Raw genomic sequence first — 26085 nt, 5'->3', positions numbered from 1 at the left:
ATCAGTTCGCTGCACTTATTGAATTTGTATTTGTTTACTGCACTTATCCTATTCGTAGTAGTTTGTAGCACTTACTATATTCGTATTAGTCTGTTGCAATTATTGTTTTCATAGTAATTTGCCTCTGCACTATACTTTTGCTCTGGTTTATGCTTTGAGATGCTTGTTTAAGAAAGGAGATGCACTTATGACTTCTGGTGACTAGTAGTTCTCTTGAATACCTATGTTGAATACACTTATTGTAAGTCACTTTGGATAAAAGCGTCTGCTAAATGACTGTAATGTAATGTAATGTAATGTAATGTAATGTAACAGGCTTACTTGACCATAAAGGGTCTAATTATAAAATAAAGTTAAACGGTGATATTAACATAAACTGTCATTGTAATGCGTGCTCATGTAAAGAGTATTTGTTCTCAATCAGGTTTAAAGTGATAACACGTACACTGCTCTGATCTCGTCAGTCTCATTGATTTGTATTGATCCCTTCACTGATTGGTCAGTGGGGCTTTAAGTGAGAGGCGGTGCTCGTCAAACAGCCGGAGAGATATCCGATGATTAAGCACCATACATATTGAACAGACGCGTCCTCCCCCTCTCTCCTTCCGGTACAGCTGTCCATCTTTTGGAGAAACAGTGTCTTTAAGTTGGACCTGAAGCTTCTTCGCTACAATGTTTGACCTGAAGAAGAGGAATAGTTTGACTCTGAACTGCAGCCGAGAGACGGAGGAGTTCAGACGAGTGGCGGTCAGGCGGAAGGTCAAAGGTGATGCGGTGGACTGCTTCGCTTTACACACAGGTGAGGTGACTTTCATTGAAGAGTAGCTTTTTCACTAATTCATTCTACAAAAGGTAATGATACAAACACATAAAAATGAATCGAGGAAGACTCCTACATGAGCCCTAATAGTGTCTAAATTCAATGTATCATAACAAATGCAAATGTTTTGCTTGGTTAAAAGTGACCAGTAATGGTTCTGCACTCAGAGCTACAGTCCAAATTGCTATTGTTACCATAGATAGGCTGGTTAGTTGTAGTGGAGTTTGTGGCAGAAAAAATAATGGATATTTGTGGTCATTGTTTTGGAAACACAAAATATAATCTGTATATTTTTTCAATTTATCAGGAAATTGTCTGTGTTCACACCAGCCAGATTTACCAGATTATCAAACCTCAAACTACTTAAAATGGTGATGAGGGCATTAACACCTTGTCTTTCTTACATCACTATATGCTATTTTAGTTAAGTTCCCTTGTGAAATGCATTTGGTGTGTGTGCATGTTTTTTTTTTTTTTTTTTTTTTTAATACAATGTTGTTAGGCACAGTTGGTCAATTAGCCTCTTTCTTTGTTGAATTACTGCAGTGAAATCTCTTTCCCCTGATTCAGCCTGGACTTTGCCTGTGTGTCTTGAAACCAGCATTTGTCAATCCCTCACACACACACACACACACACACACACACACACACACACACACACACACACACACACACACACACACACGCACACAAAGCCGCTCTGTTCCCCCATTGAAGCAGAGCTATCTGTTTAGATTAGAAAAGTATGTTTGCACCAATGGTACTGTCAGATGCAGGCTTCAACAGTGCCATCCATCTCTGACCTTTTAAGACAAATTATTCTTTGGCTTAGTGTGATTCTTGTTTAAACAAACACCCTTACAAAATGAGGAAAGGGCCATTAATGCATTTGTAAAATGAAAATAACATTGACTTTTTACAATCAGAGGCTAAACATTGATACACCCAGAAGAACTTTGTGGATTCAGTTCAAAGATAGTTAAAAACATTCAAGGGATAATTCCATATCTGGGAAAGACCAAGACCAAGTTTTTTAGTTTTTTCTGGTTAGAGACAAATTAGAAGAATGATACCTCTCTTACTTTCCCATTAAAGATGAATCCCCAGCCAGGCAGCTGGATAGTTTAGCTTAGCATTAAGACCACACGGGGAACGCAAAGAGGCCTGCTGTTGAACTGTTCCTCGAAGATTTAGGATTTTTCAATCATCTGGTTAACAGGACATCTTTCCAAAATAAAGGAAACTTAGTCAATGCACACAATGTTTTCATTCAACAATATCTCTTCACCCAAACTCGGTCGTTTTAAAATCAAAAACTCCAATGTTATAGACTTTTGAATATTTTGTAAAGCAGTCACCTATAGCTTTAGCCTTCGATATGCATTTTTCTCTTTGTAGTGTTCAAAGTTTTGCGCTTTGCCTAGACATCGGTGCTGTCTAACAACTTCGAGATTATGTGGGAGTGGAAGTACTTTATTAAAAATAGTGCCAAATGTTACCTCTGAGACCCTGAAACAACTTGAGAGGTTAGGGGGAAAAGAGAGAAGTTGGAAAAGCAGAAGTATTGGTGTTGAGAAAGTAGGCTTCTTGCCCTCATCATGTGATCAACAAATCTGTTACACAAACCAGGTGTGAACAGTGAAGCTTTACTTTGTTATAAAAGTTATGGATTATCTTTCATAAATTTGGACAACACTGCAGGTAAGAAAACAAAGAGTGACACAATTTGAAAGTATTAAGTTGTTGTGAAATAGGATGCCAGTCAAACGAGGAACAGATTTTTTTAGTAATGAAACATTCATACTACTTGTTTTTTTTTCTTGAGGCAACGTGTTAGAAATACAAATACAGAATCGGCGTTAACAAGTGTTAAAAAAAACAAAAAAACGTACATAATAAAAACAGATGTGATACCAGTGGCCACAGGAATATAAAGGGCATAATACTGTATAGCAACAACCCGCAGTGCTTATAGAAGTACAAGATGCAAAAGAATAATGTTTGTATGAGTGCGGAAGAAACACTTGAGCAATACAACCAAAAAATTTGCAACAGCAAGGCGAGAGTGAGGTGCTTTTTTTCCTTGTGCATGTTTGATATTTGTGAGTAGTTGAAGGCTCAGTAGAAACAAGACCTCTGACTCACAGAAATGTTGTACGTAGTTTCCAAGGACTCAGCAAAATAACTCTTAAGTAAAGATCTTAAATTGGAAACGCTGTATACAATGATTTTGCAAGACATTTAGATCTTTCCACTTGAAATGTTGGCACAGAACCAATCTACCTTTTTGTATTTTAAATATTTCAAACAGTGTAACTGGTAAAGCCTCAGTAAAGTATGAAAAAAGTGCTGTATACAGAAGCCATTGTCATGCAGTGTGGGGAAAATATGCATGCTTAAAATAGTAACCGTGTATTTCTTTTAGCAGAGAGCAGTGGAGTGTGCAGCTCTTACAGCCGTGGCAACGCTTGTGACAAAGTCTGTGGATCAGAACCAAACTCTAAACCTGGTGCAGAGGAAGACAATCAAAGAAGCCCAGCTAAAGGATCGCCTTTCAAACCACACGGTAGGCTGAAGTCCTGTATCCTACATACCTAACCTGAAAAACAAATGCAAGTCTGTCACTTCACGTTGTTTTATTAGGAAATCCCTCCTTATTCTTTCAGATCCTGTCTTATCTTAATCTTAATGTTTGGTGGAATATACTGGACCTGCATGCCATTGTTCTACATACATAAATTAGCTAACAGTGCTGTGTATCTCTTTGCAGTGCCCCCTAAACCAGCTCAACTCCAGAGAAATGCAGGATGTGATCAAGCCCACAGTCAACAAGATAATGGCACAGAGCAAGACCAGAGTCCTAAAAGAGGTTACGGAGTTTCTGTTTCCTGTGTCAGTCCAGCACATAATTGTCTAGGCTCCCCTAGTCCAACCAGAAGAGGCTGGACCTGTTTGTTGAATGGAGTGTCTGCAGCACATATCAGTCCTGCCAGACATACTCAGGGGATTCCACATATTACAAGCAGTCCACTTTTAGGATCTCCAAGTCCAGGCAAAAGAGGCATTCAGAGCCGTAGCCCATTGAGAGTAGGAGGGCACAGTCCTGCTAGATTGTCCCCAAGGAACCACAGCCCTCTCAGTGGATTACTGCGGACCCCCAGCCCTTTGCAGGTGAGGATCGGGAGTTACAGCCCAGCCAAAAACTCTAAATCCTGGCTTGGACTGTACAGAATCCCAAGCAGCAAGATGGAAGGACAAGATAAGAGAGCGGGAAAATCTTTGAGCGTGCCTGACTTGATTGTCTTCTTGGATGAGAACAGGTTGGATTTTTTTATTTGGTCAGTTTCTGCACGTTGATTACCTGAATAACCTCCTGTAGCATTAATTGCAGTATATAGAATCCAATCACTTATCAATATCACTTTTTATCAATTTTAAATGACAGATGTATTTTATTTCTGCAGAATTCCCACCGAAAAAATTGAACGCTCTCCACTGCAACCGCTTCAATCCCCCAACTGCTCCGGGTCAGCCAGCACCATCAAAGCACCAGTTCACCATATACTCAGTCATGCCAAAAGTGAAGCTTATCTATGGAGCAACGGCAAACAGCATTCCCCAAGACAAATGAATGGCGTGGTGCAGGGGAGAGTTTGCACAGCAGTTAATGGAAAGGGAATAAATGATAACATGGAAGAAGGCAAGGTACCTGTCGGATATGGCTCCAAATCTTCCTGCCAACGGAATGAGGATAGTAAAACTACAGAAGATGGCAGGATTCAGAAGGAGTCTAAAGGTGAACATAGTGATGAGGAGTTGAGAAAGGAGAGAGGAGAAAGCGAGCCAAAGGCTGAAGAGAACAAAGAGCAGAAATTGTTCAAAATAGCCAACGAACTCCTGCAGACCGAGAGGGCCTATGTGGCTCGTCTCCACCTGCTCGACCAGGTCAGTGTGGAAATCTATTTGTGGCTTCTTCAAGGAAAATAAACTAGAGGCTCTTTCTTTGATGCAGAGACTTAATTTTATTGTTGGACATACCATGCTCCTCTAGGTTAGCATAGTTCTTGGTGATATAAAGGAAAGGCCAGGATATTATTTATCGCCTGATTCTCATCAAACATGTTTCTTTATTTACATTCCTTGATATGGGTGAAGTATAAAATTTATTTGAGTATGTCGTGCCTCTCTAACTTCCTCTGCAGGTGTTCTTCTCACGCCTAACTGAGGAGGCAGGTCGCGGCTCGTTTCCTCCCGACGTGATAAGAAATATCTTCTCCAACATTTCCTGCATCTACTCCTTCCACAGCCAGTTCCTGCTCCCTGACCTGGAAATCTGCATCAGCCACTGGTGGGTGTTCACGTCATAAACACTAAATGTAGGCCTGTCCTGCCTCTTACAGTAGTGTAAAAGTTGCTATTTGAAAAACAACTTGCTATGTGACAACTTAATTACATGGTACACTTGTACAAACCACTGTATAAATGTCAACAACTCCTCAAAGTCGATGCTTAATTAAGTAAAAAAAGAACTTGGTTTACCTTCCCACTTCCACCAAATCTAGGTGTGAGAGCCCAGGCCTGGGTACTGTTCTGGTTAAACACACACCCTTCCTGAGGATGTATGCCGACTACGTCAGGAACTTTGACCAGGCCATGGAGCTGGTGAGGACCTGGAGTGAACGCTCCTCTGTCTTCAGAAATATCATCCAGGACATACAGGTAAAGGATACTCAGTAGGGTTATTCCTATGCACATGAGAGTTCGGTGGTCTGAGTGGGATGTTATGTATGTGTGGTTCTGTGTTTAGAGTCAGGAGGTGTGTGGCAGCCTGACCCTGCAGCACCACATGTTGGAACCAGTCCAGAGGGTTCCACGTTATGAGATGCTGCTTGGAGATTACCTGAAGAAACTGCCCAGGGATGACCCAGATTATGATCTTGCTCACAGTACGTATGCTGTACCCTTATTACTGGTTTAATTGGTCAGTCTAACAATATCCTTGCTCTGAGTGTGCTTGTGTTAGAGTTTTATGGTACCTCTTTTCCTTCATAAAGGTCCAGTCTGTCTCTGATGGGTCGTTATGTCTGTAATGAGCCGAATGAACCTCTTCCTGTGTCTCCTCCCGCAGAATCCTTGCAGACCATTTCCATGGCAGCCACCCACTCAAACAGCGCCATCCACAAAGCTGTACGTTACTATTACACACCACACCATGTACCATTTTAGCTTAGATATCATCACGTTCACAAAACACATTATATTGTCAAAAGTGATCTTGATATTGTGACTTTGATCCATCTATTATTGTGTTTTTTAATATACGAGTTATGTCATTTGGAATGCCACAGCTGTATAATTAGGATTTATATTGCTTTAATTTGTTTACTGGATGATTTTGACATGAAACTTGTATACATTTACTGTCATTGTAATGATATTTTGAGAGAAATAAATGAAATTAAGTTTTATAAATATGCCAGACAAAATTGCTGATTGTGTCCAGGCAGATGTGTTTTAGAGTTTCTCTTTCTTTCCCTATAGGAGAGCCTGAAGCGGCTGGTGGAGATCTATGAGATGGTTGGAGAGGAGGAGGTGGTCAACCCGACCAACGAGTTCCTCAGGGAAGGTCGTCTGCTCAAGCTTGCTGCGAGGAATACATCTGCCATGGAGAGGCATCTATTCCTGGTAAGAAACAGACCGAACCTTTTGACTGTTTGTATCTCCCCCCTTATACTTCTGTTTTACCTAACTATTTTAGGGTTTTATTTATAAACTTTGGATCACAGTTCATAAAGTAAACTATGTAGATCATGGTGTATAACTTTCCTCCACAGTTCAACAACTTTCTGCTGTGCTGCACTCCTAAATTCAGCCTAGTTGGGCAGCGTTTTACTGTCCGCTGCAGGATCGGAGTGGACGGCATGCAGGTGCAGCAGACCACCAATGAAGACCACCCACACACCTTCCAGGTCTCTGGAAAGGAGAAGACCCTTGAGCTGCAGGCCAGGTGTGTGTAGTAAAAGTGGGGTGTATCATACCAGTTGAGGTGCTTTAGTTTTTTCTTTGTTTTTGTTGACCGTAAACTTGACTGTTTCTGTTGACCGTAAAAAGTTGATGCATTATATTTCATATTAAATTACCTACATATTGTAGTCGATGAACATAATCTTAAATTAATAAAATTTTGTTACAGAAAGTGCATTAAATGTGTAATTTGTTTTTGTTGTTGTTTGTTCAAGCTCCGTACAAGACCGAGATGAGTGGATAAAGGTACTGGGGTGTTTTCATGTAGTGTTTGGTGCAACACATTAAATATGCCATTAATAATGTATTAAGTAAAAAGTATTCAATTACACCTTTTAACACAAGATTTATTTCCAGGTAATTCAGGAAGCCATTGACGTGTTCCTGAAGAAACATGAAACTTTCAAATTGGCTTGTAAGGAGCTAAATGTAGAAGAATCAGTAAGTTTGATCAAGTTTCACAAGTATTGTAATAATAAATTCAAAAAAATCATCCAGCTGATGTGAATGTGTATACGTTTAACAGACGGAGGAACTCGGCCGACGTGCGCCTCGCTGGATCAGGGACAACGAGGTGACCGTGTGTATGAAATGCCAGGATCCTTTCAATGCACTCACCAGGAGACGACATCACTGCAGAGCCTGCGGCTGCGTGAGTGACATGATGTCACAGCTTTGTACTGAACACACAATACACACAAGGTCTTTTTGGGACAATATGGCAGTGAAGGTTTCTCTGCTCCTCCAGGTGGTGTGCTGGAAGTGTTCAGACAACAAAGTGGCTTTAGAGTATGACGGCAACAAGCTGAACAAAGTGTGTAAAGCCTGCTACTCCATCCTGACGGGTCAGCGAGGGGAGAGTGTGGAGGGAAAGAAGAGAAGGATACTGGAGGTGAGCCTTGTGAGTTTTCTAAAGTGGAAGTTAGTCTTTTTAGGAGCATAAAATACAACGTAACATGTATAGAAGTCTTAACAGCTTTGTGTTTTCTCACGTCTTTTCTCCCAGTCAGAGGCATCTCCGGTCTCCAGTGACTGTGTAATGAGTGGCTTCCTGCTGTATGGTGACAACCCAAAGACCTGGCAACAGATGTGGTCTGTTGTCACCCGGTCTGAACCTGCGGTCCTCCTTCTGTACACTGCTCGACAGGTAGGGATTTCTGTGAAGAAGAATAATGTTAATTGGAAATTTTGACTGTTGCATTTTATTTCCAAACTTGGGAGTTGTTCTGCCACATACTGGTTTCTGTTTGTATGTCACTGTTATTTGGGTGGGACCGTCTCTATAGGTTATGCATGCTGTGTTGTTACCACAGTCACTCCCCCTCAAACACACAACACAAAAGTCCTCATCTGCAATCATGCACTCACGTGGGGAAAGGGAAACACTGCTAAAGTTGTGAAGAGCTGTTGTGCAATCAACTGTAGAAACAGATTCTGAATTTTAAAAAGGTTAAAGTAATGCCAACCCTAATTCTTCTATACTACGACTAAAATAAACTGTATAGCCAAAATACATAAAAATGTCCCCTTTCAAACCACAATTTTTTTTATCTCACAACCAAAACAGCATAAGATCAGGCTTTCAATCTATAGCCATGACTTCAAAAATGTCGTTTTTACTATATTTCACCAGATTTAGCCATATTCTCATGTTTGCCTAAAGGGGCAAGTTCATGCTATGTTCCTGGTTTATAGCAAAACAAATAAAAAGGGATCAAAATCGATGTTGTTGCTAATCCTTGAAATATCCCAGAAAGTTAGAATTTCCCCAAAGCAGTTGGTACAAAAAACGTATATAATTTTTCTGCATAAAAAACCAGTGGCATTGTGTAAACTAAATGACATTTGAAGGGTTAAATGAATTACCTTTTGGTCCGCTAAGGACACCAGAGCAACCTTTTTTAAAGTGAGGCACAAGGGCAAGCGTCAATAAACCATTGAATGGCTTGTTTACCATCATGTGGAAACAGTTAAATCACTTATTATCTGTGAGAAAGAAGAGAACGTTATTCTGTTTCAACTCCACCAAAGGATTATTGTTGACAAAAACATAATGTCGATTCTTAAAAAAATCTTGCCACACACAGCTTAAGCCTTTTGTATCCACCACCTGCTTCTCTGTCCCTTTCATTCACTGCCCCATTTCTCCAGGATGTGAAGCCCCTATCCAGTATACCGCTACTGGGCTGCAGTGTTGAGGATTCCCCTCAGGAGCTCCAGAGTCAGCATTGTTTCTGTTTAAGACAATCCAAAACCACCCACACTTTCTCCTGCAACGGCTTGGACCTCAAAAAAAACTGGGTGACTGTCCTGAAAGTTGCTGTGACAGGCAAGCAGTATGAAATCAACACCGATGGCTCAAGATGGGGAATCATTGGTAGTGTCAGTGATGAAAGCGAGTGTACTGGGGAGGAATTTATCATCATTGGCGACAAAGAAGAGAACTCCTGAATGTTTGCGATCAAGCACTATAGAAAGTATATAAACACACAAAAACAGACCAAAGTCCATTGATTCTAAAGACGGTAGTGTTGAAATGAACATTTAATATAAATTAATGAATTAAAAAAAGTGCAATTCAGGAATGTAAAGGTTATTAACAATATGCAGACTGAAAACTGTGTTTACCTTATCAGTGGTGATGCACTTTATTTCTGAAATGGTTTTATGGTAAAAAATAAATAAAGTGAAGGTGTTTTTACATGAGTCGGACTATCCCTTCACCTAAACAGATGGTTGCGTCAGCTCTGTACACGTAGTCTAAGGTGCCACGCAATCTGGCGTGAAAAAAAAAAAAAAAAAAAAAGCTTGAAGTGGTTTTCTCACAGTGGACACATAATTGCATGAAGGTTCCAGTGATGCACAGAAGCTCTGTGGGATCATATTTGCTTTAAAAAACACATTCAACTGACCCCATTTCTTCACAGATACAGCAATTGAATATTTACACTCAAAAAGATAAACAACTAAAGAAACACATTTAAAAAAAATTAATGATCAGAATGATCACTGGTAAACATAAAATGACAGAATAACATTGTATCTTGAATGTGTGCAGTAACCAAAGCACCGGGAGTGTCTGCAATACGTTTCAATGGGAAGGAAAAAGCATCCTTTTTCAGATGCAAATTAACAATATAATTGAGTTTAAGTCTTTTTTCAGCGCATTTATTTTCTCGTTGCAGTGATGTAATGATGGTTTGTCTAAAATGAATTCCCCAAAACACTGACCTTGCTGTTCTACACAAATTGGTAAACTGTTCCTGATCTACGGAGGTATGCAGGCTGAAATCACAAATGTCCCATCGATGGAAAATAAATCTTAAAGCTGCATTTATCAGGAATCATGGAATTTGAAAGAGGTCACTGACAAACTTGCAGAGAATTATCGCTAATCTCTATGGAGCTTAGCTAGTTATAGTTTTATGGAACATTTAACTGTATGCTTACTATTCAGCACATTTAGCATTAGCCCCTAGCTGGTGAAAAAGCTTTTTTCCTCAGGAGTGGAGCTAAAAGAAACAAATTACTCAATGAATGCTAATGTTTCATTTCAATAACACCGTTGTTTGCTAACACATTAGCCATTAAAATCTTAACAAACCAAAATTTGATTAATGCAGCTTTAAAGTACTCACTTCCCGTCTGAATAACCAAGAACCTTGTTTCTTTAATGTTACTTAAGCTCTACATGTTACTTTTCTATAGCAGAAGCCGATAGCATGTGCTTCTGTAATGTGCTTCAAAGTGTACAGATCTCAAAAGTTATAGTGTTGTTCCTAACTGACTCTCTATGCTGCAGATTGTAGCTGTTAAATAACTAACTCAGTGTCTCAGTGAATCATCTGAAGTTGTGAACTCGCCCCTGAATGCATGTCTTTGTCTTGATACTAGAGCTGCAAACACAAATGGACATTTGAGAAAAGCATTCAAGACTAAACCGTGCTCTTTGTGTAACAGTGCATTCCTCTGAACTGCAGGCCCAGCTGACAGCGCTGGTGCAAATAAGCCATTTCAAGTAGCCTCTAAGTCCACGTGGACGTCCCCCTTTTCCTGTTGGACATCATTAAAAATCTGATTTGGTCTTAGCTCAGGCCAAAACGTAATTTGTCTAAACATTAAATGACAAACTCCTCAATTTGTCGTGCCAGCTAACAGCAGTGATTACAGACATGGCTGTTGAAGACAATGGTGATTTGACCTGCTTGTAGTGTTAGATTTCAAGAAAGGAGGCCCTGATTCAGATATAGAGGCTTAAAAATGAGATGTTTGAATCCAGCACTTGATACAAGGAAAGCAACACTTGCAGGGAGGCATCCCCATATCACACAAACGACACACTATACATAGAGGGGACAAAAAGGATTATTTACAGAACGGCTACCTTCTTTTTCCACTTTCATACAGTCCTTGGTACAAGTTTTGTTCACTGAAAATCCACAAATCACTGGCTTAATCTTGGAAGAAGTCTCTTGCTTTCAAATTCAATTTGATGTCCGAATACAGTTCAGGCCACTTTAATATATATTAATCATCATGGACCTGACATCCAAGGCATTCAAACACGGCTCAGTGCAGAAATACAACAGCTGCATCTGATCCAGAGAATCACTTTTAATCAGCCATGGGTAAGTAATCCATCCTAAGCTTCCATGAGGCTGTATCAAGTAGAATTGACCACATTACTCTGGGTGATAATACATGAAGATGTGTTGCTCTTTCCAGCAGGTTGTGAGGGAGCAGAACCACGGTGAACAAAAGCAGCACAGGGGTATATACAACAAAAAAGGTATACCAGAGAAATTCCAAACAGTCCTGAAGACTCCAAGAAGCCAGTAGTGCAGCACTTGACGTTAGCTTGAGGCAAATCAACCCCCTTTTTAAAACCAGCAGTGATCAAAGGCGGAAAGCCAGCTGTCCATAATCTCTCAACTGCAGCACAGCTGCTCTGACACCAGCAGGGTGTCATAGCCATAGATCTCCAGCAGGTGGAGCAGGAAGAGCCTGTCTCCGTGGGGATCCAGACCCATGGCCCTCACACTCTCCTGGGTCAGCGTGGGATCGGGGCTCCCTGCCACCTCGCCGAGGGTCTGGAAAATCCTGTTGTTCTGCTCCAGGAAAAACCTAGATAAATAAACATTTAGAAAGAAGGTTTGGTGCTTTTACATGGCTCTTCATTCAGCTCCACAATTCATGTCTCTGAACAGTAGCCTTGAGATGGAAAATAAAAAACTAAAATCTGCACAAATCTGCCCTTTGAGATTTAATAACTACAGTTACTGTGAGGGGAGGAGAAAGGTCAGGAGATTCTGTCAGGCTCATTACCTCTTTGATTCAATTTTTTTAAGCTGCCACTGTGCCGACTGTTCTTATGAAAAGACTGTCTGCTCTGCTTACTGTGGCTAATCAGAGTTTACACTCCACTGGGTGGTTTAATGAATCATGTTGTACTTACAGGATAAAGAGATCTTCTTCACTGGACACACAGTCTCCATTCTCCTCCTGGGAGTACAGCAACATCTGCCTGCACACACACACACTTTATTTCTAGCTGTTCCTTTGAAAACCTGCAAGAGACTGTGCACAATTTGTGATCAATACCAACATATGTATTGCTTGCTAGTGGTACACATTGTGCAAGCAGCTCACAAATGTTTACATTTAAAACATCTTAAATAAACTAAAACAGCTATGCACTGTAGTTTTTATCAGATGTTACTCAACAGAATGGACTATTTTCAGCCACAGATGCCACATTTTGGTTAATTTACAGCAGCAGGACTCTGTATAGTGTGATTGACTCAAAATAGATTACAGTGGTAATGAGGGAACAAGTCACCAGATGCTATAGTGTAGCTCACTGATGCATTTAAGTAGATTAAATTAATTGATAGTTCTGGCCTTTTATAGGATTTATGATAATATTAAAAAAAACAAATAATAATAATATATATATACATACAGAGAGAGAGAACACCAGCCGTAGCACTTAATTTCCACCCTTGGTAAGCAGTAGTCCTGTTTTTGTTAGTGTGACCTACCTCTGTTCAGTGAGTTTGCGATATTTCTCCCTGTCTGCGGTGCTGAGGCGGAGCAGAGGCTTCAGGCCTTCCCTGCAGGTCTTTACATTCTGATTGTCTACATACACATCATACAGATCCTTCTTCTCCTCGAAGATCTTCTCAGTTGTACCTAAGCAAAGAAACACACAGGATCTCTAAAATTTGTGATACCATTCGTACCTGCAATAGATGTATATAAGACCGGCTAGCTAGCTTTTTCAGTGGGGCTTTTTTCACAAATGTTAACATGCTTTGAGCATCCACTCACACGCCACGTAGGAGAGCTCGTTCTCCAGGGCGCTGATGTCGGCCACATTCACATAGAAGAAGGGACGGAACTCGGGCACAGCTGCGCCGATCCCGGGGATGGAGATGTTTGCCAGGCAACAGCAGCAGTACACTGAGAGGGTGGGGGTGAGAGTAGCAAAATGATGAATGAGTGTTGGAGAGATAAAGAGCGACACAGAATGTGAATGTGTGCAAGGCGTGTGTGTGGGCTATCCAACACTGATACAGCTGGAGAGAAACTTCATGTGCGCTGATGTAACAGCCCCAGACTCAATACAATTAAATAATAAAAGATTTGCAGATTGATTTAACTTTTCTAAAAGTAAAAACATGAATCTAGTCCTGATTTTTAAAATGGGGGAATATTTGGAGATGTTAAATAGACTATCTTGACGAGAGATAGCTGATAATAGAGTGGTGCAGGAATGATCTATTGTTGTTGGGCAACCCTGGTAGTTAGCATCGTCCTGGTTCCCACAGCAAAAAGCCAATGGGACTCCTCCATTGGATTTTGGATTGTGAAGAAAATAAGCTATGTGGCAAACACAAGTTTATGAATATTACACTTTTTGTTCAGCAAGATAATCTCCATAAATTACGACCACTTTTATGATTTTTTTAAACTTAAATGCAATCGCCAGAACTAATAAGGTTCGGCCATAAACAAACTACAAGGCTGCTGACTCCAGCTTCATATTGACCGGACAGACATGAGAGTGGTATCACTCTGCTCATCTGACTCCAGGCAAGAACTCCAAAAATGTCAAACATTTAATATAAACTCCTATTCAAATAAATACACTCTCACCTCTGTAGCAGACCACGCCCACAGGTGGAGGGGAGAAGATGAGGATGCGTCTGCGGAGGAGAGCCAGTTTCCACAGCACCATGATCTGCTCCCCAAAGAAGCGGATGAACTGGGACATACAGCCAGCTGGGTGGGTGATCTGGTCCACAGGTTAAAAAAAAACACAGAGGAGCACAAGGTTACTGAGTCATACAGTGTTAAAATACACCAGCTGATGCAGTTGTAGAAGTGTAAGTGTCCTTCCCACCTTCATCTCAGGGTGCATGCAGTGGTTGATAGCCGCTCCCCAGGCATTGGCTGGACATGCAGTAACAACACCATCACCACTGGGGGGCAGTAGTGCTCTCTTGTCCTCGTAAAAGGCCTCTAGGGGAGAGTAGTGGCCTGGGGATTGAAGCTGGAGCCTTTAGTGGGGGGACAAAATAAAAAAGACAATCAGTGACATTAAAACTGAAAATTTCTAAATATTTAAATAAATTCACAAACGTAAACAAATAAATGTTTGTGTTATTGTTTTACTTTTGGCTCAGCAGTTTGATTACTTGGACTTTCAAGACTGAGTATGTGGGTTTCTCGGGCACCTGAACCTGGTCCACTTGCTTTTAGACTGAACCTCTCCGAAAGTAGATAATTATCTGATCGTGAGTGGATCTTACTATTATATTCATCTGTGATTATTATTATGTGATGAATTAGTTGTTTATCCTTAATCCATCACAATTTCAAAAATATCTTCTAAATAATATTTTATTTATAGTTTTCCCATCATATCACAAACCAAGAAAAATTATAAAACATAAAACTTTACATCCTGATAACCATACCCATCTATCTTCAGAGAAGAAAATTATATATAATACACAAAAAGAAGGAAAAAATAGCAGTAATGTATAAACAAAAAGAGTAGAAAAGACAATTCCTCCAGCAGTCTGTTATGATACAATACATTATCAAATTTTAAATTATTCAATTCATCTCATTGCTTAATTTTTAGACAACGGGTTTTAATCTTAAAATCTTTTAGATTGCTTGTTTTGTCTGACAAACATTTAAAAACTCAAAGATATTCAATTTAAAATATAAAAAAGCAATAAATCCTCACAGTTGAGAAACAAGAACCAGCAAATGTTTGACATGTTTGCTTGATAAATTACTTAAATGAATTGCTTATCAAAAGTCATGTAAACCAGTTTTCCAACTGCATGTAGCTGGTTTTTTTTGTGTCAGCTACTCTATCAAAGCTTATGTACAGCATGTCCCTGCAAAGCTAATGAGTACCGTTAGCTGCAAGTGCTAAGAGAGGACTCATACCAGATCAGAAATAGAGGGAAGGAGGGATAGAGAAAAAGGTGAAAGTAATAACAAATTCTTGAATATCTTAACCACCTCATGACCAACAGTGAGCCCTTTATATAACTGCCAACGCAGTCAGCAGATGGGGAATCTGGAGCGAGCTACGTGGGGAATGATGAGTAAGGAGCATGACCGCAGCATGGCTGGAGACCAGGCGAGGCTAGGAATGTGGGAACCGGAGAGGGAAGAGGGATAGGGAAAGCAGGGAGAAAAGGGGGACTGGATATAGAGAGAGCTGTGTTCAAAGGGAGACTGTGAGAGCGGTGTGACCAATCTCGGGATGAAACACAGAAGTTTACGGCCCTGTCCGCACCAGAACAATGATAGGATAATGGATGCGTAGCGCTGTTAAGGGAGAAAACAGGAGTCAAGGAAAGTGTGAGAGTGATCTATTTGAGATGAAGGAAGAGAGAGGAGAAGAGGAACTTGGCTTAGGAGGGTCAAAAATACCCATGAGCAGCCCCTAGTGGCCATATGGAAACTTGGCTGGGGACTCATATTACCATAATGTGAAACCGTTTACTAGTAATAATAGTTATAGTACTAGTAGTAGTGTCTTGGGACATACGCTAAGAGTGAAAAAATATATTACTTCTAAGAGACTTTGTTTATCAATTAATCATTTTAAGGCAATTATTAAGCAAAAAAAGTCTCACAAAAAAATACTGGTTCCAGATTTTCAAATGAGGTGTTGCTTCTTATCTATGAACTCAATGTCTTTGAAACTTTGAATCTCAACTTTCAAACCAACATAAGATGATCATTATAATAGTGCTGAAACATGAAAAAAATCTACAATTCCATAACCTCCTGAGGAAGATTGTGTTTTATGATAAAACCCCAGAAATGCTAGTGAATGGACATTGTGGTTAGGCTGTTGTTGTCGACTGAATATCTTTGGGATTTGGAACGTCAATTGCATAAACCAAACTATTTGAAGTTGTCATTTTGGGAAATTGGTATTGTGTGCATTTTTCACTATTTTGTGACACTGAAGTTTTTCTGAAGTCTTTTGTTCAGTGAACGTAATAGCTCCTGCCGTGTGCATGAGCAATACGCTCTGTTGTTCAAGCCAGCTCCTCTTACCTAACCTGGTGCTCCAGAAAGCTCATGTAGCGGTAGAGCAGGGTGTAGGAAGGAGACAGGATCCCCACCGACTTCATCCTCGCACCCCTCTCCACTGTGCTCTCCACCGCCATGTTGGCAAAGCAGGCGAGGCCAAAGTAGCAGCCCTTCCGGAAGTAGCTGTGGATGGATGGGGGGGAGACGGAGAGGGGGAGAGCGGGAGACAGACGAACCCATGAGTCATGAAAAGCAAAGGCGCTGCCAGATGGCTGGGCTTTTTTTGCCAGGCAACACTTTGTGTCGCTCTGTCCTGCCAGGAGGAAGACATGGGGCTGCATCCTAATACTGAAAATGATCCTCCTCCCCTTGGCTATGTCTTTCAGGATGTAAAAAGAAGGTGAACAACTTTCTCTACTGTACAAATGCTCAGACTGATCTCGCTTACATGAAGTCTGTGGTGACTCGGTGGGAGCCGCTGGCGATGGCTTTGAACTCCACTCCTTCCAGGTCCATGTCTTTGGGCAGACACCACTCCAGCATGTTTCCTATCACACCCACACAACAGAGGGATAACATGAAAACACAGGAGAGCAGACAAAGCACTGATATTAGACCAGACGGTAAATAAACTATCACCATTTCATTTCATGCTTGATAAACCACATTGACACAGACTGACTGGATTCCTTGGAATTCACTATGTGGCGGTTGAGTGCTGACGCTCGAGCGGCAGCTGAGCAAATATGGTCTGATGGGAGGTGGTGTTCAATGTAATCATTAGCTACACTTAACAGTCAGTAGAATTTCTGTCGAAAACATGAGTTTATTCATCAGATCAGGCCTGCAGGTCTGTATCATCCACCTGCAGCTGAATACCAAAGATGCTCTAGTACCACTTTGACAGCGGTTATTGACTTAAAGTATTTAGCTTTAAGTATCATGCAGTGCAAAGTGCCTATCAAAGCTATTTCCTGTACGGACAGGCCAGTATCAAAAGGCCCCTAGAGACATCACATCTTTTCATTATATATTTTACATCCCATTTGAAGTTCAGAATGCTTGTCTCGATTTGTGATATATCATTTGGCTCTTGATGCTTGACTGAATTCTGTAAGAAATCATACTTAAATTATTATTCTACCTTTCAGCCTTATGCGACATTATTATAGGTGAAGTACTAAAATGAATACTAATCCTACTCTTATTAATCCTCTACTTGCTCTGGTACAGTGTAGAATCAGAAATGGTCTGAGGAATCTTTAGTTCTCATTTGTTCACTTAAAAACAGGAACCGCTGGGGTGTCTTCATGATGTTGTTGCAGGTTTAACCCTCTTTTCTTCCCCCATTTCGTGTCACTTCTCTGCTGCACTCTTTAATAAAAAGCTCAAATTTAAACATTTTAATATGAAAAAAAAAACCTTTTTGTACCAGACTAACCCTTAAATAAACTTGCACCAGGTTGGTAGGCATATAAACTACACCTTATTTTTCAAAGTGGTTTTGTTTGGCTTGCACCTTTTCAAGTAAGCAGAAGTTGAACTTTATCTGTTAGTATAAATGGGGTGTTTTTATGTTTTTTATCTTGCCAAGACTCTGACACAGCTGTCTTTAACAGTTGACATACTGTCGTGATGCTGACGCAGAGGTATATTTTAGCATTGGAGTGGCCTTTTTGAGTGCACAAACTAGATATTTTGGAGTGAGCAATGAAAATACTATGGCTCTGTGCAATTTGTTACACACTGTTTCATCTTGTAGAATTGAATAATATACTGAATAAAGAGTATGTTTCCTCTGCAGGTACACATATAATGATGCACCACAGCCAACTCTCTTAATATATCAATGCATTTTATAACATAGCTTTTCCTACTGTATATTCTGTAATTATCTGATGTATTTGTGAACAATAATGTGTCCTGTTTTACCTTAACATGTTTGACCCTGTGAATCCTTGATCTGGTATTAAGAAAAGCTGTGGCATCAGCTAATAAGTAGACTTAAAATGATTGACTGTATTGTGTTGGTGAAGTACTGATAGAAGAAAATATTTAAAAGTATTGTTATAATCTGTAATAAATTCACTCTTTTCTCCTGGTCTCATGTCAATCTGACATGCTGCAAAATCATCAAGCACCCAGCTCCACCCTGCAGGGAATCTCCTCCTCTGTCGCAACCAAGTCAGGTTTTCCCTATCATGTTGAACCATTTAATCTTATGATTCTCAAATAATTAGACCTCTACGTTAGTCACCTGATTGGCTGCTTTTTCCACAGGGGTTCAGCCTGTCTTCAACAGACCCCTCATTAAAAATGTATAGAGCTGGCTGATTGATTTCCATCCCAGAACTCATCCTGACATCTCGACTTGTCTGTTAGGCTAGATATGGCGTTTAATCGTGTCTTTCAACGTGTTGCCAGGTCAGAAAGGGCCACACCTGTAGGAGAAGGTTCTGCAGACTTGGTAAAAACAGGCGCTCTTCCATTTGGGCGTCAGACACAATATTGCTTGAGTCAGGCTCTGTTTTTTATCTCTACCTGGCTACTAACATTACCCCTTCCCTTTATTTTGTCAGCTATTTAATAATACTATGTTAATTCCATTTTGTATATTTGATATCCCACCTGATCTGGTATTGAATGTAACCACAAAGACCGACACAATCTGGTCCTTTTCCTCCCATTTCACCATCCTGTCTTCCAGCGACACCTCCCTCGACCCTGAATCCGAGAGGTGATCCTCGTTGTCGGACAGCAGGGCTTCATCCTTGCTGGAGGTCGCGGGTGGGGTGCTGCTGCAGCCGTCTGCGTTGGATACAGACCTGCTGGGAGTGGGACCCCCTGGACCGCTGCTCCACCCAAGCCCCGGCGGAGAGCATCCTGATGGGGCACGGCTGCTGGAGGGGCTCGCCAGTCGGTCCTTGGAGGGTGCTGCCACCGGTGCCGCGGACGGAACCTCCTCCCAGTCCAGCAGAGGAGCTCGGTCCGACCGCTCCACCATCCCGCCTCGTCGGTCTCACAGGTCGTAAATGATGTCTCAGCCGACGGGCACCAGGTCCATGCGTTGATGCTGATAGCTCAAAGCAATCCCCGCATTGCAAAGTGATGCTTCACTGCTCAGAACGGTTGCATTTTGCATCAAATTAAGGAGCAGCGTTCACGTCTATCTTTACAATCGTTCTCGTCTGAGGTGATCATAAACGTGATGCTGCTGGAAGAGGGCAACTCCTTCGTCTAGTGTGAGTTGCATTCAAAACAAGCCACCCGTTACTGTCACATTCCCTTCACAGCGAATGGCTACTGAACGTTTGGGAACACGACACCGTTTGGGTTTTCTTGAACGCACCCTGTACCACAGCGTCGGGATTAAGCTTCTTTTCACAAGCAGCACTTTCGATAAAAAAATATTTATGTTTTTATAAAGCAGATTCAAGTGTTTAAATCTGTGAGACTGTGCATGTGTTACCTATATTATTATAATTTTAAACGTGTTCCATTAGTTGCTATCGGTCCGTTTTACAGTTAACCATCCCATTTTAAATGTGTTGAATGTTGCGACACGTAACAAAGTCGAGTCGAGAGTTGGTGACACAGTTCAGCGACACGTCAACCACACGGAAGAAGGTTCCCATCCAACCTGCCACAGAACTGCTGATTGAAGGGCCGTAGTCTTATCGAAATGGGTCAGTATTTCAACTATTGGACAAACAAATATGCATTTGCACTTTCAGTACCTATAGCCTACTTGCGTATGTATCTTTAGATACCCGTTGATCTCTGTTTTGTGTCTGCCTGCTTCATTTGCGTGCAGTGGGACTGTTGCCTGCTAGCTAGCTAGCTAGCGTCAGATAGCTATTTACTTTGAATACCGTGTGTTTACGGGGTGTGGTGTTGTGGACAACTCCTTAGCGTGTTGTCTCCAAGCTGTTCAGACAGACATAAGAGAAAAGCAGGTCAACTTGCAGTCTTGAGTTAATTCAATCAGTACCTGAAGCTAAGCTAACGATAGCTAACTTGCTTAACCACCTCAGTAATACTGTCATGCAAATCGTGAAATAACGAGAGAGAATGAATGAACCTTGATTCACCATCATATCTTCTGGGACTCACATTTCTCTCTGGTTCTGTAGTTCTTGTAGAACATAAAGTAACCACTATTTTAGCAGGTGACTTAGCATCGGTTAACCATTTTATGGTGATTATTTGAGTTATATTTAAGTTAATGCAAAGTCAAAAATGTTGAAAAATGCCCGACATTGATAAATAGAGCCCAAAAGTGATGCTACACCAAAATAAAATCCAAAGTTTTCAATTTGTAATGAATATAAACAGTCAAAGTTTGCTGTCTCATTTGTACATTTTCTATCCATTTCAGCACTAATTTCTATTTCTGTTTGACAATTCTGTAGGTGGTTTCTTCTCTAATCTCTTCTCGGGCCTGTTTGGCACCAGGGAGATGAGGATCCTTATCCTGGGTTTGGACGGAGCAGGAAAGACGACCATTCTGTACCGTCTGCAGGTTGGAGAAGTGGTCACCACAATCCCCAGTATGTACTGGTTTGTTTATGTCTTTATTCCCGTACGTACCCTGTGTTCTCTTTACACCACATCTTTAGATTCATATCACCTCAACACTCAGTTTGTCAGACAAACTATTTTATAAATAGTGATATGAGAACAACCTATTTTGCACACATTAGTTAATGAATGGCGAATGCGTGTACATGGAGAGGCTTGGTAAACTCATGCAACCGGTCTGGTCAACATTCCTCTCTTTGTCACACAGGTTTTGACTGGAGAGAAGTTAATTGATTATGTCTAACTGAGTATGTGCAGTACTGTTAGGGAGGAAATTTGGGATACCAGGAGAAAAACAAATAGTTGGATTAAAGGGCCATCATACAAAAAAATATTTGTCAGTTTGTGGTTTTTTTAAACATTAAAATGGAAGTATACAGACACATTTGTGCTACTGCAAAGCAAGTTTATTTTGCCTGATCAAAATCATGAGGACTTTAAATGTTAAAGACTTAACAAATACATTTACTCACTATACATACCAATTCTTTCATTAAATTGAGTCTCTACAAAACCTGCATATTTTCTTCTCCAGCTACCCCCCTCACATTACTGTGTATTTTAGTGCCTATCATAATCTCAGTACTCCAGACAAGATGGTGGTAATAATTAGACTCATATTCTCTGCTCTGAATGTATCCATTTGGATTTCTCTCCGCACAGCAATTGGCTTCAATGTCGAGACAGTCACGTACAAAAATCTGAAGTTCCAGGTGTGGGATCTGGGTGGACAGACGAGTATCAGGTAGGTTGTAAGGGGCAAGTGTTGGTTCTGCAGTGGAGATCCCAGGAGTGTTGTGTGGACATCTGTTTTTGAATATTTATTGAACATTAAGTTTTTGTTTATATACAATATTTTAATCTATTCACCTCTATTTTTTTAATTTTGCCTTCTGTCTTCATTCTTGCATCTCGCTCACTCACTCTTTGATGGACCTTCCCTTTCTACCACTCCATCCTCCTCTCCCAAAAACTTTACTCCTTCTCTCTCTCTCCTTCACAGGCCTTACTGGCGATGTTATTACTCAAACACAGATGCAGTCATCTACGTCGTTGACAGCAGCGACCGTGACAGGATGGGCATCTCAAAGTCTGAGTTGGTGGCCATGTTGGAGGTAAGTGGGCTTATTCTCAACTGTAACCTTAACACATTGAACAATGTCATATGTGAGGATATTGCATTACAAGCTCCAACCATCATGCTACCGGCAGAGCTGTAGGTAAGTCTAACACTTTGTCCGGATGGAAATTATTCAACAATTATTGGATAGATTTCCATAACATCGAATGTCTCCAAAGAATCAATTCTAGTCATTGTAAGAATACTCTCACTTGTCCTCTACTGCCACCATGAGGTCCCATTATCCATTTGTCCAACAAGATATTGTTAAAGTAATTGTTAGATGTCCATAAAAATTGGTTTGTATTGTAATTTCAGCTCAAATTGTGAGAAAATATAATTATTTACTCTTATAAGTAACTGGAAAAATACTGAATACTTAATGTGGAAATCAAATACCACAGAATTCATAACATTAAAATATTTCACATCAAATTTTTTTAATTTAATTTAATTTTAGGTTGCCCGGGTTGTGTCAAGTCAAAAAAATCTTGCTGCTTAAATGTGCAAAACCAGAACCGCATAAATTCAGATAAAAGTGGTAGTTCAATTTTAATACGTGGTTAACTTTCACAACGTGTTTAGTTGCCATTTGTGGCTTCCTTTACACTAATAACTTTAGCTGCCACTTGGCAAATCTCTGTCTCTCTCTTTACATCATTTTGTTACCTTGTGTTTTATCCAGGAGGAAGAGCTGAAGAAAGCTATCCTGGTGGTATTTGCAAATAAACAGGATATGGACCAGGCAATGACGCCCACTGAGGTGGCCAACTCTTTGGGCCTTCCCGCCCTCAAAGACAGGAAATGGCAGATCTTCAAGACATCGGCCACAAAGGGCACAGGTCTTGATGAAGCAATGGAATGGTAGGTTTTTACCATACTTACTATATAGAGAAATAATCGAAATGGAAGTAACTTGTTTCTAAATAGGTTTGAAGTAGGAAAAACCCAATATCCAACTAGATTTCTGCTGTGGTGAGAAAAATGAGGTGTGATTATATTTTCATTCAGAAATACATTTGCACTTACCAAAAGCTCACAGTCATCAGTGAGCACACCAGCAGGGCTGTGGTACTCAAGTCCAATCTTAGCAGTCCTGCTGCTAAAGATATCCCCAAGCGCAATTTGGGCCGCCAGCTCAAAAAGAGTCTGGTGAGATCATAGATGACGGCTGTCTCAATGCAAAGTAAATTGGCCAAAATATTTTGAATATAGAGTACACTTGAACTGATATTATTATATAATCCACCATCTGTCGAAAATATTACACTGACTAAGTACCGCATTCAACCCCACTTCAAATGACCTGAACTACCCCTTTTAATCACTATATTAGCTTAGAAAAGACACTATTGCCTATGGTCTTGAAGTGGACTCGGTATGCTCTGGACTCAGCCTTGACTAACATCTCAACTGCCTTTGGACTTGGTCTTGACTCCAATTCGTCTTGACTTATTTTAGTTGGTCCTGACTACAGCCCTGCACACCAGCCATTTTAAAGCAAAAAACAGGGTGGAGAGCTTGTCAAAGAAGAACTGTGGCACACGAGGTAGAGCGCTCATCCCGTAATCACAAGGTTGGTGGTTCAAACCCCTCTACAGCCAACTAGCCGAGGTGTCCTTGAGCGAGACATCTAACCCCCAGTTGCTCCCCGGGTGCTTCTTAGCAGCCCACTGCTCCTCCGGGATGGGTCAAATGCAGAGAATTGTAATTTCCCCATTGTGGGACTAATAAAGGCTTTATTATTATTATTATTATTATTATTATTATTAATAATGAATGCTTCAGTATTGGTTCGTATTGCACAACATGTTATCTTTATGTTTACGGAGTCGGACTTATATTTTCTCTCTGTCTCTGTCCTCTTAGGCTGGTGGATAACCTGAAGAGTCGGCAGTAATGGCTCCCACTCATTCTGTATATACTCCTGACCCTTGACCCTTCGGTATGAAGCCTTGTGACTGACCTTTCCCTTCATCCCACTTTCCACTGGACCCCGGGTTGCACTCCTCCCCACCTCCAACCGACCTGAAGCCTTGGCCAAGCCCCCCCCAATGCCTAACGCCTTTCTAGCTTGGGACTTACATGTGATGGCTGCAGTAACGTCTGGACTGGGCACACACTCCCAATGCTGGTGGCCCAAGTGAAGGTTTAAAAGAGTTTTACATCTTCAGTGATGGACAAGTTGGTATCTACACTTTCATGTGTTTTGGAAATGCAAAGAAAATCCTCAACACAAAGACATGATAAATGTTGCTAATTTTACTATTTAAGTGTCAACGCTGAAATAATTACGAGGAATCTATAAATATGGCTCCTTGAAAAGGCCGTCCATGCTTATCCTCTGTAGCGTTCTTCAAATCAAGTGTCTTTGCTGGACAATTCTTCGGTTCGCTTCATCTTCTCCCAGAGGGGTTAAATAGTTCTCATGTTGTGCAGCCAGAAGATGATCCGTAGTTGATGGGCACCCTTGTGAGCCAGGTGCAATGATGATCCACCGGGAGGCTGTGTTGTCCCATAAAGGCACAGATGTCATCAGTGGTTCCACAGTGCACATTTCCATCCTGCTCCTGAACTAAGGAACCAGAGATGAGGTAATATCATCACTGAGAAGCAACTGCGTGATTTCCAACTCATTAGACAATTTTGGATTGTATGCTGGACTAGCCGTACCTTTCTGTGAACAAGCGGCCGGCTTGTAGAAAATGTTCAGATTTATTTTTGGAAATTGCAAATTTGGCCTCAATCAGTGGAATAAAAAAAAAAAAATACTACACATCCACTATATGTCCTCTGGCCAAGTGTTACTGCAGCCTGGGCTGTTTTGAACTATGTAGTCAGGCAGATACAATGTCATGGTTTTCTATGTTTTTGTTTTGTTTTTTTTCCTCCTGTTCATTTGTGTTTTCTTTAAAAAAAAAAAAAAACTTAGTAGTTAAAGCCTCTTTCCATTGAAATTTGTGAATGCATCTTTGGCATATTAGTCATTAAGTTACTGAACACTAACTGTATGCTCAAAGTTTAATGGTTGCATATTTATATCAGCTTGTACATTGAAAATGATTCGAAGTAAAGATTGCTATCAGTGATTGTACCATTCTGTGTTAAAGACAATTTGTTTTTCAAAACTGAGGTAACATAATTCAGATGATCTCTAAAAATGACATCTTTTTGATGACAAAAAGTTTTACATTCAACTCTACGGGATATAAATCTAAGGACAATTCTACTTTTTGTTCATGGCAGAACATTTTTACGTAGAGTTTATATGAACTGAATAGCGATAAGGAGACATGCTGCCGTGGAACAGCCATATCATGATATCTAATTTCCAATTGTTTTTAATTCAATTTCAATTCAATTTATTTGTACATCGCAAAATCACAAATTAGCCTCAGAAGGGCTTTACAATCTATACACATGTCACATCCTCTGTACCGGGGTCCTCACATCAGCACAGGAAAATCTCCCCTAAAAAAGAAACCCCTTTAACAGGGTTTTTACACACGCATAAATCTGTTTAATACCATAGTGTATGAAATATGGACGTAGTCTCAGTGACGTCAGCCATAGGTTTTTTGTGTAGCTCAAAGAGGTCACATGAATCAGTTCATCTTTGAGTTCAAGTGCACATTTTTACCAAATCTGAAGAATTTCTCTCCAGGCATTCCTGAGTTTTCTCCTTCACGAAAATGATGCATTGACAAATAACCCAACAACATGATACCACTGTCCATGGTTTTCACACTCGCAGATGCATTAAGATAACCTAAAAAAATTGATAGTAAAGTATGTCATAAGAATATGACAAATGAATTAAATGAAAATGTAACATAGTATATCAAAAAAACTCAAGCTAAAGTGTTTTGGATAAAGTCATAAAAATCCACAGTATAGTATGTTGAAATAAGGCATAAAAATGTCACAGTATAGTTGTTCAAAAAAGGTCATTAAAGTCATAGTATAG

The 26085-nt window shown here is 40.5% G+C and overlaps 3 protein-coding genes across 5 annotated transcripts; 2 read left to right on the top strand and 1 right to left on the bottom strand.

Annotated features, from left to right (window-relative positions):
* The first annotated feature begins 552 nt into the window (after positions 1-552).
* LOC129112414 (FYVE, RhoGEF and PH domain-containing protein 4-like) lies at positions 553-10299 on the top strand. Of its 3 annotated transcripts, none has more exons than XM_054624507.1 (16): positions 553-799; positions 3249-3386; positions 3591-4140; positions 4285-4765; positions 5023-5168; positions 5383-5539; positions 5628-5766; positions 5949-6007; positions 6362-6505; positions 6655-6827; positions 7060-7090; positions 7202-7285; positions 7371-7496; positions 7593-7745; positions 7851-7991; positions 8996-10299. In XM_054624507.1, exons 1-16 carry the CDS (start codon positions 673-675, stop codon positions 9293-9295), a joined length of 2949 nt encoding a protein of 982 aa, XP_054480482.1. In that variant the 5' UTR covers positions 553-672; the 3' UTR covers positions 9296-10299. The 3 variants fall into 3 exon arrangements, with proteins under 3 accessions (XP_054480482.1, XP_054480481.1, XP_054480483.1); XM_054624506.1 differs by having other exon boundaries at positions 3246-3386; XM_054624508.1 differs by having other exon boundaries at positions 3246-3386; positions 7593-7736; positions 8996-10298.
* Positions 7925-19650, bottom strand: LOC129112415 (DENN domain-containing protein 11-like). Its single transcript, XM_054624509.1, has 10 exons — positions 19046-19650; positions 16866-16965; positions 16442-16600; positions 14250-14406; positions 14003-14141; positions 13175-13306; positions 12886-13036; positions 12300-12368; positions 11640-11968; positions 7925-8001 (listed from the first exon to the last, which is right to left on the bottom strand). Exons 1-9 carry the CDS (start codon positions 19419-19421, stop codon positions 11773-11775), a joined length of 1479 nt encoding a protein of 492 aa, XP_054480484.1. The 5' UTR covers positions 19422-19650; the 3' UTR covers positions 7925-8001; positions 11640-11772.
* Positions 19651-19910: 260 nt separating this feature from the next.
* On the top strand, positions 19911-25205 carry arl1 (ADP-ribosylation factor-like 1). The gene is made up of 6 exons (XM_054624876.1): positions 19911-20103; positions 20830-20967; positions 21662-21743; positions 22002-22113; positions 22804-22982; positions 23988-25205. Exons 1-6 carry the CDS (start codon positions 20100-20102, stop codon positions 24016-24018), a joined length of 546 nt encoding a protein of 181 aa, XP_054480851.1. The 5' UTR covers positions 19911-20099; the 3' UTR covers positions 24019-25205.
* Positions 25206-26085: the final 880 nt, after the last annotated feature.

The sequence above is a fragment of the Anoplopoma fimbria genome, chromosome 23, assembly GCF_027596085.1.
Source record: "Anoplopoma fimbria isolate UVic2021 breed Golden Eagle Sablefish chromosome 23, Afim_UVic_2022, whole genome shotgun sequence".
Taxonomy (NCBI): domain Eukaryota; kingdom Metazoa; phylum Chordata; class Actinopteri; order Perciformes; family Anoplopomatidae; genus Anoplopoma; species Anoplopoma fimbria.
The sequence above is the reverse complement of the archived record's forward strand: the minus strand, read 5'-3'. Positions and strand labels throughout refer to the sequence as shown.